The sequence below is a fragment of the Orbicella franksi genome, chromosome 13, assembly GCF_964199315.1.
Source record: "Orbicella franksi chromosome 13, jaOrbFran1.1, whole genome shotgun sequence".
Taxonomy (NCBI): Eukaryota; Metazoa; Cnidaria; class Anthozoa; order Scleractinia; family Merulinidae; genus Orbicella; species Orbicella franksi.
Window position 1 is genome coordinate 2,891,505 of NC_138157.1, and position 12,622 is coordinate 2,904,126.

General features: G+C 39.5%; 1 protein-coding gene across 3 annotated transcripts in view; it reads right to left on the minus strand.

Moving 5' to 3' along the window:
* The window catches only part of LOC145466365 (uncharacterized), a 16,114-nt gene extending 5,965 nt beyond the window's left edge, over nucleotides 1-10,149 (minus strand). For all 3 annotated transcript variants that reach the window (XM_081450082.1, XM_081450084.1, XM_081450083.1), the window contains exons 1-7: nucleotides 10,050-10,149; nucleotides 9,391-9,560; nucleotides 4,650-4,737; nucleotides 3,924-3,998; nucleotides 1,955-2,052; nucleotides 1,178-1,288; nucleotides 354-480 (exon numbers count right to left, since the gene is read on the minus strand). In XM_081450082.1, coding sequence (XP_081306208.1) covers nucleotides 354-480; nucleotides 1,178-1,288; nucleotides 1,955-2,052; nucleotides 3,924-3,998; nucleotides 4,650-4,737; nucleotides 9,391-9,560; nucleotides 10,050-10,056 — 676 coding nt within the window. In that variant the 5' untranslated portion in view covers nucleotides 10,057-10,149. The remainder of the gene's footprint in view (nucleotides 1-353; nucleotides 481-1,177; nucleotides 1,289-1,954; nucleotides 2,053-3,923; nucleotides 3,999-4,649; nucleotides 4,738-9,390; nucleotides 9,561-10,049) is intronic.
* Between the last annotated feature and the right edge of the window lie 2,473 nt (nucleotides 10,150-12,622).

Here is a 12,622-nt window from a genome sequence, read left to right on the forward strand (position 1 = left end):
ATCCTTTCTTCAGTATGATACTACAGAAGCAGTTTGGTCCGAATGTGAGTTAACCAGCATAACTAACCCTGCCATGGTCAAACACCCATGCAATTTTTAGGTCGACGAAATGAAGTATTATTGTTGACAAGAATAACACCGAAGAAGCAAACGGATGTCTGCCGACCATGCTTCCATAAATAGCAATTAATACATTTGACAGGAATTTGATCTCTGGTGGCATTTGTTGGAGGGAGGAGGTAACTTATTAAAATAAATGTCTCTTAGCTTCAGGGTTGTGGAGGGAGTGTCAATAGTATATCGCATTAGCATATCCTTGCAACTGTCACAAAAGTACCCGTCACGTCACTCACCATGCGCAAACTGAGCGATGAACCGTGACAGCAACACCTGTCTCTTAAAGAATGTGCTGAGCTCATCCATGTTTTGAACCATCACGTACATCCCTCCAGTTGTTTGTGCAATTCTCTCCAAAAGTTGCTTTCAGCGGCAAAAAATTTAAAAGGAATCAAATAAACCCTTTATCTATCCCTTGTTTTGCTTTCAAAAAAGTGTATTAAATATCAGTTAAATCAAAGCATGGCATTCTCGTCTAGAGATTTAAGGGCCTTTTGCACCCTTCTGCGTATGTGTAACGATTTCTTGTTATAGTGATTTAAATCATTTTTGTTTTTGTTTTTTTTGTTGTTGTTGTTGAATGAAGATCGCAGAAAAATTTCTTATTCTCGCAGGAAAGTATCTGAAGTGGCTCGCTCTATACAGAGGGTCAAAGGAGGGACAGTGAGGTTTCCTGAGGCAAAAGTATATAAGTAGGCGAATTAATAGACGATTGCAAAATATCCTTGGCAGCGCTTGGAACTGGGGCGTGCTTGGTTAGTTTACGTTTCCCGTTTATTCTTCTGATATCTAAATATAACTATACTTATCCTAGTAGAAAGAGGATCTTTGCTGTACCAACAAAAGCATACACTGGCACCCTCAATTACAAGGAAACAACTATTTATCAATTGGCAAACCTAAGTGCCAAAATATAAGAAGTGCACTGGAGAACTTTCGCATTGTCCACTTCCTCCTTTGACGTAACAAACTAACGCGTTATACAGGTCTCAATTGACAACTTAGCTAATGCCAAACACGAAATAATCAATCATTTGACAAAGTACTTTGTGGACATTACCTTATCTGCACTTCCGCATCCAACACAAGCAATGGGGATTTTGTATGGAAGGCCTACCTCCTGCCAGCGAGGCCCGAACATCTCCGCAACCAACAAGACTCCAATAGAAGCCTGAAGACCAAATTGGATCGGGCTAAATGATTTCGTAACATAGGTCATGTTTCTGTAGACGTTTGTACTCAAGTTTCGATATTAATTTGAAATCACGCCTAGAAGGCCAGTTTTTCCGGCAATATTGGTCAATTTTACTTAAACACAATAAATGTTGACCAAACGTGAGGCCAATATGGCTGGATATTGGATCATTCAGCCATCTTGGCCGAACTCGCAGTAGTCAGTAGAAGACTTAAAATGTTATATTGCATAAAGCTCGCCATCTATCTTAGACAGCGTCCACACTACACTGGAGAAATGTGAAAGCACGCCTTATTTTCCACGGTTAGACCCACCCCCCGTCACGAAAACGGAGCTTTTCGAAAGCAAAGACGATAATCATGCGAATTCCCTGACCAAGTTTTCCACAAACGTAAATCGAAAATGACCGGTGATTGTTGTTTTTTAAATTCCTCCGGTGTGGTGTGGACGGAAAACATTTGACACGTTTTTAGAATGAAACCTCCTTTTTCAAATTCCTCTGGCGTAGTTTGAACTGGGTCCAACAGGACCCAGTAATTTAACTGAGTTGGAAAGCCTGCTCGTAAAGCCAAACAGAGTGCAGGATTTGTTTCGTCTTGCCCCCTTGGAGAGCTTCCCATTAATTATTTTAGATGTTCTTACTTGCTGTCCGTCTTGACAGTTTTCATCTGTAGGCTTCCCATCAGTCATCAGAATGATACGTGGGCAAAGCTTTCTTCCATTTACACTTACCACTCCTCCTGTAGTTAACATTAAAAGACAAAGGTATGTGGAGAAGTTTTTGTTGTATGAGCTTACATCAAGTATTGTCAAAGTTAGTTACGTGTGAGATGCATGTTGGTTATTAAAGATGTTGTCTTGAAGTAGCCACATGTTCACTGAAGACTACTTTAAACCAAAATAACTCGACATGGTGGCAAGTCCCAATAGCCTTTAAACTTAAGAAGAATCAGAAACAGCGGACATATGGGAGACCAAACCAGAACTTAAGCTGAACAACCACAAGAAGTTGAAGAGCACAACAAAGCTGGCGCTTACCGTTCACAACCACAAGTCGCCGCCCCTGTACAGCAGAGCATGGTTCAACAGATACCCATGGCGAGTTAGCAAGTTTCACCACCTGAAAAATTCAACTTCAAAAGCGAGGAATGGTCGCGCTGGATAAAGCTTTTCTAACGATTTCGAGAAGCGACTTGACTGAACCAAAAGGACGACGGCGTGAGCCATGTGAACACTTTGATTTATTCGACGAGCGAAGGAGCCGACAATATCGTAGTGTCATTCGGAATAACAACTGAAAAAGCGAAGCAGTATAGCGTGGTTAAAGGAAAGTTTAAAGCTCATTTCGTGGTGAGGAGAAACGGGATATTTGAGTGAGCGAAATTTATCCTAAGAAGTTAACAAGATGGTGAGTCGGTGGCTAATTTCATAACAGATTTGCATTGTCTTGCATGCTGATCTGCCAATTTGGAACACTAAGAGACGATCTCATCCAAGATGAAATCATGGTAGGGATGAGAGAAAAAAAGCTCTCTGAACAACTGCAACCGGGCTTTAGAAAAAGCAATTACAAAAACCAGGCAGTTGGAGACAGTTAATTAAGGAGCGGCAAACTGTCTTACAGGAAACAAAATCTGAGCCACCACCAGCTAATGTGGCCCGCGTTTATCCAACGGATTGGGAAAAGATTCCCAAGAAGACATGAATAATAAAAAGAAAACACTCAAGCCTAAAAATAAGAAGACACCTGAGCACAATGTTCAAGGTGCCTGGGTCAACTACAGCCAAAAGGACAATTTCCAGCTAGACAATTAAAATGTGATAAGTGCTCCAAAGTAGGACATTAGAAAAGGTCTGCAGATCTCAGTTAGACAAGAGAGTGGATGAAGTGAATTTTCCTGAGAGACAAGAATAAAGAAGAGCTCTTCCTGGGTGAACTCACTGAGCTAACTGCTGTTCAAGGAAGTACAGAAGATTCATTGAAAGCTTAAGTCTCCTTGAATGGACTGCTAGTAGAATTTAAATTGGGTACAGCGCAATTGCAACAGAAATTCAACCTAGCCTGTATCACAGTCTGAAAGCAGCTCCATCACTTAGCAGGCTTCTCATAGGTCCCTATAAACAGACACTGAGCTGTCTAGGAACTTGCGAGTGTAAGACAAGGTTGCTAAGGAACAAGAGTATGTAATGAAAGAGTTGGAGCGTCCTCTGCAAGGAAGAAAGCCAACTGAACTCCTATAGCTGATAAGCAGACTTGGCAGCCTGAGTAGTGATGCTACAAAAGTAAAGTAGCTGATAAGTACCAAGTTTATTTTGCAACGCACATTTGAGCTAGTCTGGCGCTTTTAGCGACTACGAAAGGCTACTACAGTTTATGCTATACAATATCTCGCCCATTTGAAGGCTGGTCAATGCCGTCCTAACTTATGTCCTAGTCTTGTTTTGGAGGAAAAGGGGATACCACAGCTTTTTTAAGTTGACCGGCGAAAATATTCCTCGATTGTGCTTTGATTTGATTGGCTGGCTTTGAAGATTTCCGTACCTTAGGAAGACAAGTATCTCCGTGGTACAAATGGAAAAAAAAAAGTTAAATGTTAATTAAATGACTCACCATTTTTTCCAATCTCTTGCAATGCCATCAGCAAACCATTTTTCATTGGGGTCAATCCATTAGCCGTAAGTCCAGCTGAAACATATTCAGACCTAATTAAAATTACGGCAACGAAACTTAAAGGATTAAAGGCATGCCCAAAAAATATGACGGCATAGCTATTACAGCTACTATCTTGCATCCTCCATTTCATGCTGTTAATGAAAAGTTATAAAACCACCAAGAATGGCTCAGAAACAGTCAAAACTGACCAAGAAAACTGAAAAATTAAAAACGTTACTACATAAAGAAAAAGTTACCACATGCAAGAAAGCTAAAGAGCGTTAAGAAATACCAAAATTCGAAATTTGGAGAAAAGGCTTGTCAAAAAATGTGGTTGCTATTGATACATCAATATGATTGATCAGTAGCATGTCGTATATTAAAGGTAAAATCACAAAATTTGGAGTTCGCTTCTGTAATCCTTATTAAGTTATAACCATTCAAACTTGGCGAGGGCCTCATAAGCACCCCCGTCCCTTCCAGTCTGGGTTAATTATTAATGACGATAACTGTTTTACAATTAAACCACCACATCTGTACGCAGATAAGGTCTTAAAGGGTTCTTAAATATGACAGAAACTTAGTTGTTCTGATGTTCTGTAAATATCTGAATCTGAACTCTGTATCTAAGTTATTTCTTTAATAAAAGCTGGAATAGGGGACACATATGCATTAGCAACGTACCTATTTTTGCTTTAAGGCTAGAATAGTCCGTTGACAAGCTGTGTAAAACCTGTGTTTTGGCTCCAAACTCGACAATTGCAACGTTTTCCTAATTGTAAACGTAAAGGATTAAAATTACAACACAACACTAGCTGTAAACGTCACTAAAAGGATAACGAGCCTGGATGAAGGGCTAATGATCACTGGAAAGTACATTAGATCAGACAAATTGAACAAAATTTATTGCTTTCGTACGATGGACGGATAGATAAGAGGCAGGGCTGTCCATAATTAACGGCTGTCTTAGCTTAAACAATGCCCCCTTGAACGTAAAGACGAAAGAAAACATCTTCTGAGAAACTGAAACTGAGTATAAGATAACTGTTGACGTTTTTTAAAGCAAAATGGCTACCTGTACACTCACGGTACCATCACGGTACCGGGCAGGAGTCAAACCCCGGCCAAATTGGCGGGAGGAAAGCGCTCTCACCACTGCGCCACCCTTGTTCCCATTTATAGCAATCCCATAGCAAGTAAGCTTCTTAAACATTGAATTCTGAACAATTTATGAGTGAAAAATTCAAGATACTAGACTTTTTTAATTTTTTCAAACATTTGCCTGTATATATATTTTTTCCGCGAACTTGTTCCTGGCCTAAAAGTTCGCGAAGGGGTGGGTACACCCACCCCTTTGTACCCCAACGTGCCAAGAGACTGGGTACCACATGGAGCGCATAGTTAAGAAACACGCGGTCCTTATTTTAACAAAAACACTACCAACCATCAAGTAGTATGGATTCCATTACATTCAAAAGTAAAGAAGAATGCTTTGTCATAAATCATAAATTCCAATAAAGATTGATACCTCTCCTCATCGTTTTGCTTAATTCTATGATTTCTTTTCCTTTTCTTTTTTTTTTCCTTTTTTTTTTTTTTTTTTTCGTGTTTGTTATTTCGTTTTTTAAAAGTTGTGTAGTAGCTCGGGCTCTCTTTCATCTCCGAGTGGTGGGGGACTCTTCGTGACACTTACATGAACTCTCGGAAATGACCACACGCGGGATATTAAACCGCTGACCAAAAATGATGGCGTCACAACTGACGAGAGAGAAAAAAGCTGACGCCATCAGATGACGCGAGACGAGCAAGAGGATGGGGGTATCCCCCTCTACTGACGTCATTGGCACGTGGCCAGCAGGGGAAGAGGGTACCTCCCTCCACTGACGTCCACGTTAAGGCCAAACACACGTCAACGCACACGTCCACGCACACGCAACGTTGTACAAAACCTACTTGTCTCCCTCGTGTCCCCTTTGCTAGACATACTAAGCTTCATTTTAAACTTTTGGGCGCGAACACTAGGCCTCGGCACATGTCCCGCTTTGTAACTAATTTTTTCACCACGTTAAAAATTGTTGAGAGTTGATTTCTTTCCTGTTATGGCGTGATTTTTATTAGCGTGACAGCGAGCGAAAGTAAAACGCTGACGCGAGATGAACACAGGCACGAATCGATTTTTGATCAAACTAATCGATATTTTAAGCTTCCGCCATCTTTTTCACGCGTGATCCGGCCACCAAACGCCTGAAAGTGGGACCTCGCACCAAACGTTACGGGCTGGTGTTTGACAAGCGCGTGGTAGACTCTCAGACCTTTCAGTCGTACCCGTACGGTTACACACAAGTTCAGCTCGACGATATCGACATGGAGAATGTCGAGGCTTTGATTGTTTTGTAAATAGCTTTCCCTCACCTACTTACGTCAACACAGACTCGTATCCTTCGACGTAAAACGCACACACTAATCATTTCTGTAAATGTTTTCATGGGCGCTGGTCACTAGGACTTCAGCACACGTCCCGAGTGTAAAAATTAGGATTTTTTTGAAAATACATTTTTTTTCCCCACATTTGCCTTTGTCTCCGTGTGATTTGTTATCATCTAGGGTTAATATTGTAATTTGCAGAGTCACGTGGTCTAAATACGGTCTTCTGATTGGTCCAAATGGTTGGCCGAGCAAGGGACTGAGTATCATTTCCTTATCCACTATCTTAATTGAAATCCTGCAATCTGATTGGTCTAGAGCGGTCACGTGGGCGAAATCTGGCCTTCTGATTGGTCCGGTCCCATACAAGTCACGTTTACTACTCCCGTCCTGGGCTTCCCGACCCCCTAGTGTTGCGCACAATGATGCAGGTAACATAAAAGGTCAAACACTCAAATTTAAAAACAATACTTTCTTTACCGAAGCTAAAACCCTGCGACTCTGTTTTGCACAATTGTGATTATTCAATGTCCAGTAACAACATGTCCTCTCAGAGGGCTTTTGTTTAATTTTTCATACCTTTGTCTGCATTTTTTTCCGCGAACTTGTACACGGCTTACAAGTGCGCGCCACTTCACGAAAAAAGAATCACATGAAGGATAATTGAAACGTGACTGGCCCTTTTCTAGCACAGTTACGTCACTTAATGATTTGTAATTGCAATTTTTTTGTATTGTAACTTAACTTTGCACATATATGATTTGTCATCGGATTCCCATACAAACTCTGTACATTCTGACGCGCGATGGCTACCCGGCGTCCATTGCTTGCAAAACCGAGATCTATTCCCCCCATTCGCATTATGAACGCCCTCGCTTTAAAATTTATAATGGTCCTTACCTATGTTGATATACGTTTACTGACAGCTACCTATACGCATTTGTCATGGTCATGACTGAAATGAAATAATTACCCCTAAATCGGACATTTGACAACAACCAATGACTTGCGAATGCAGCCGTTATGTGATCAGTTCATGAATCAACTGTGATTAAATAGATAGACCTGATCTGTATTCATTTGTGAAAACAGAACAAAACCAAAACAACATCGAGACGAATGGCCCTGCTTGGGTAGAAAAACGCTATAATCTGGACCACAAAAATCTTCGCTTTTTGCAAAAGTTTCAGAACCATTTTTAGATTAATCAGTTCTTCGAGATTGAGATTAATTTTGTAAAAATACACGTTCGTAAAGGGAGAAAACGGATAGCCTTCGGTTTACGTAAGCTAAGAAACCTCGCTAAGTGCCTGATTTTGGGTAATTTAATCGCTGCAAAACCAAAATAAACATGTAACGCAGCGTGTACTTCGAAATTTTTGTTAAAAAAATGGAATTGTTAACAAACTGCAGAAGACCTAAGATCTCATGTCGTTTGCCATGACAGTTACAGTTATGTCTCTGTCTGCATAGTCATCTGCTTAATCGCTCGTCTCCTTATATTTTCTCGAATTTCTAATACTATGACGAATGCGATTGTCAAAAATTCAAAATTAATCGAATAATAAAGTTGAAGAATGAACTTGTTCATGAAAATATTTGAAGACGAATATCCGTGAGGGTCATGAGGGTTGACCGTAAAAAAGCACCTTAAATAGGACATTCTTGAAACTTAGCCGACTTGCAGTAAAGTTCTGTAATATTCCCTTACTTTCCAAGTTTTATATTCTAAGAATAACCGTGATATAATCTCAAACACAACAGAAATGAACCATGGCTGCTTGGCTTCAGAATTTTATGCAAAAACCCAAATGCCGTGAGAGATTTCAGTGTATTCGAAGTGGATCTCATTTTTTTTTTTTTTTTTCTACCCAATAGAGACCAGGTGACATCCAAATGACAGAGGCGGCGAATGAGGTCTATTAATCGTTCAATCTATTAATTAAACAACCGTTCGTCGAGACGAAAGAAAAGGTGTTCCGAGAAGCTGAAACCAGGTGAAAAGATCACTGCCATTGCGATTTTGTCGGCAATAAAAGTAACAAAGTCACATGTCCAATCGCGGTATGATCGATAACACAAACTCTGACTGCACTTAGCTCGCTGATAATACACATGAAAAAGCGCAGACACACGCAAAGCATCGGAATCATCGACATATTAAACACTCTCTGTCTACCCGGCTGACTGGAAACAGAAATATGTTTGTATTTGGAGAGGAATCCCTATTTCGTGATCGTATCACATATCACAAAGTCTTCTTTAAAGAGGATCAGAAGCAACGTTTAGCTGCAGTTGTTGCCAATCACGTATCACGAACTGCTTGCTCTGATCCTCATTTTGCGCGTGCGCCTTAATAGCCACTTATTCAGTCACGATTACTGAAACAATATATCGGCGTGTCAAGAAAGCCGTTAAAACCCCAGAACTTCTTCTTGAATTAGCAAATAATTATAGCTTGTCTGGATGTTGCACGCAAAACGTTCATCATCCACACTGAACTTTCGATACTCTGAAGTATTGAATAATTTCTTGGTTCTTAGAATTGCTCAATAAAATATTTATAAAAGAAACACTCGGAATGCAAGTTTAATTTATCTTATTTGGGTTATCATTCACCTTCACTGGTGTCCTCATTCTCCAATAAGTGTAATTTCATTGTTTTAAACTTAACCAAGACAAGCTTTACGACAATGAGCTTGTAAAACGTACTTTTCCGTAAAAATATCCACTGTAAAATTTTATTCTGTCCCAGAAGCTAAAATGACCGAAGGTGCAACCAGTGAATTTATCAGGTGTTGAATTGGAATTCAGCAATACAAACAAAACTATATGGTATATAATATTTATGATTCTACAATTACATGCAAAGCGTTCTTCTTCAAAACCGTACACGACTTAATCGATACTCCTATTGGCCGATTAGCAGATTTCTCTGTCAGATGTAGTTCTTTAGGATTAAAGCATCATCACAAATTAATGCTTCACACTTCGATTCTACCTTTAAGTTGGCTTGTCTTGCAGTCTCCTCTACTCCCTCCAGGAATTTGAGTGCGGCAGCTTTGAGCTGGTTGATACCCTCATTGTTATTCGTGCCCATGGAACCCGAGGTATCGAGGCATAACACTGTGTCTAAAGGCATCTTGTAGTTAGCAGAAACCCGTTTGCTTGCTGAGGACGAGAAGAAAACAAAAGCATTGCATAAACGTCTACAGATGCAGCTTTATCATGTTAATTTACTTTATATAACGAACAGGCGCATTCCGAATCAAGTTGACCTCGTATTTCTGACTTCAAACGGCAAATATATTTATCATTCGCCCTACGTTTACCATAATCTTGAAACTCTTATCTGCTAGCACTCTGCTAATATCTCTAAGGATAAATGTCACTCTAATGAACAATTTGATACTACTACGACATGCGAAAGTGAGTGTCTGCATCCATGCATGCATGCATAACATAACAACTGTGAACTGACTAGAGTCCTTTGAGCTCAGCAACGTTTTAACACTCCTAAATGAAGGAATTTAACAACGCGCGATTACTTTGAGCAGCCTTGAGAATATCAAGCTAGTTACTGATCGCTAAGCTTCGCGCACTGTGTCTCTACATATATAACTCTCCCTAAATCATGTAAACAAGGAAACATCCGGAAACCTGCCATAGCGTTGCGCCCAGATCGGTTTCTCCTTGATCATATGTTACTTATAAAGTAGAAAAATGGAAAAATGTGATTGAAATATAATATCAAGGCATTTTCGTACCTCAAAATGAAGTTTCTAACGAGTAATGGTCTCGGCTTGTCACTACGCAGCAAAATTGCTCGATTCGTCTTGATTGTCTTCCAGAACTGTGATTAACGTCACCAACGCCCACTGAAAACATTTAATTTCAGGTTAAGTCTGTTTCACCTATCCTGCCGTCGCGAAATGATTTTTGGGAAATGAAAAAAAAATTCAATACTTTTGAAAATTTCTCTAGAATTCGCAGAAATCTTTGGGTACAGTCATGGTTCCTCGAAAAATCCCATGAATTTTTTGAGTTCATTTCAACGTAAAATAACCCTTTTCAAATTAAAATTCCTTACATTTGGCGGAAATATTCCTGGGACCTAGACATTTTTCCCGGGAATATTCTAACGTCCGTTCACGTTGCAAATTACCAGCAATTCACAGAATTTCTTAATGACATACTGCAAGATAAAATATTTTTAAATATCACTTAATTCAGCTACACCCTACGTTTACCATAATCTTGAAACTCTTATCTGCTAGCACTCTGCTAATATCTCTTAGGATAAATGTCACACTAATGCAAAGACAATTTGGTACTACTACGACATGCGAAGGTGAGTGTCTGCATCCATGCATGCATGCATAACATAACAACTGTGAACTGAATAGAGTCCTTTGAGCTCCGCAACGTTTAAACACTCCTAAATGAAGGAATTTAATAACGCGCGGTTACTTTGAGCAGACTTCAGAATATCGAGCTAGTTACTGATCGCTAAGCTTCGCGCACTGTGTCTCTACATGTATAACTCCCACTAAAACATGTAAACAAAGAAACTTCCGGGAACCTGCCATCGCGTTGCACCCGGATCGGTTTCTCTTTGATCAACCGTTACTTATAAAATAGAAGAATGGAAACATGTGACTGAAAGGTAATATCACGGCATTCTCATACCTCAAAATGAAGTTCCTAACGATTAATAGTCTCTTCTTGTCACTGCGCAGCAAAATTGCTCGATTCCTCTTAATTGTCTTCCAGAGCTGTGATTAGCATCACCAACGCCCACTGAAAACATTTAATTTCAGGTTAAACCAGTTTAACCTAACCTGCAGGTGCGAAGTGATTTTCGGGAAACGAAAAAAAATTCAATACTTTTCAAAATTTCTCGAGAATTCTCAGAAATCTTCGGTACAGTTATGGATCATCGAATATTTCCGAGAATTTTCCAAATTTATTTCAACACAAAATAACTCTTCTTAAATTAAAACTCCGTACAATTGGTGGAATATTCCTGGCACTTCGGAATATTTCCCGGGATATTCCGAAAAATTGAATTTTCAGTTCCCATTGCAAATTATCAGCAATTCCTAGAATATCTCCATAATTTAAGATAGGATATTTTTAATTATAATCCATCAAATATTTTCGCTCGCGCAGATTGGTTTAAACACGTCACGTGATTGAATATTCCCCAGCTAAAACTGGGGAATATCCGAGTGATATTCCCCAATTTTTAAAACCGTACGTGTTGCGAAAAATACTTGAAGGGTAATTAACACAATAACCTCCATTTGGCGCGAAAATATGGTCGGATATTTGTCCTTGGACATCATCTGTCCTCAAAGGTCACAGCTTTCCTCGAGCTACGCGCTCTCGGAAAACTGTTCGCTTCTCGGAACAGATAATACCCGCGGACAAATATCCGAGCATATTTCTGCGTCAAATGGAGGCTATTGTTTATATGTCACGAAATTCAGGAAGTTCTCCGGAAATAACGATATTTGAAAAGGTTTGTCCTGCTTTATAATTCATCAATTATCTCTCTCCTTTATTCATACATCGTTTGAACTCTAGTAACTGCATATCCTGATACCAAGATATGTAAAAACAAATAAAATACCTAGTTATTACCTAAAGCCCACTTTGGTTCAGCTGCTTTAAAGCGGGCTAATTTCATATTGGCTTTTATTCTTTTGAGTAAATGGTGTCTTAATCAGTTTTATCCTTTTTCTTTTTAATATTTTGATGTATCCAGGTTTTTTTTTTTTAAATTGTCGCGCGTATTTCACGTATACTTTTGCTGGCAAATTTTGCAGTTACCCTTGGAAAATTTTGGGGCGAGTAGGGCTGATTAATAATTGATAATTTAATAATAAATCATAATAGGCTGTCGAGTGTTGTAGTGTCGAGGGAGGCTCGTGTAGGTATCCCTTGCGATAATTTAGGTAAGAGTAGCCTAAAAATCAAAATTCTGCTAAAATACGGTTACAATGCTCCAGAACAGTCCAAAAACACCACATAGACAACGTATGATGCAAAATGAAAACTCAATGTAACTTTATTATCATTTCTTTTCCATATCAATTTTAGCTACAGAGCCATTTTGACCAAGTGGTCGTGTTTGGAGCCTAGGCCGCTTTTGCAGCCCCCATTATAACATTTATGTATTTACCTACACAGCTACAGAGCCAGAAATGTTAAAGTCTAATTGTCACGCG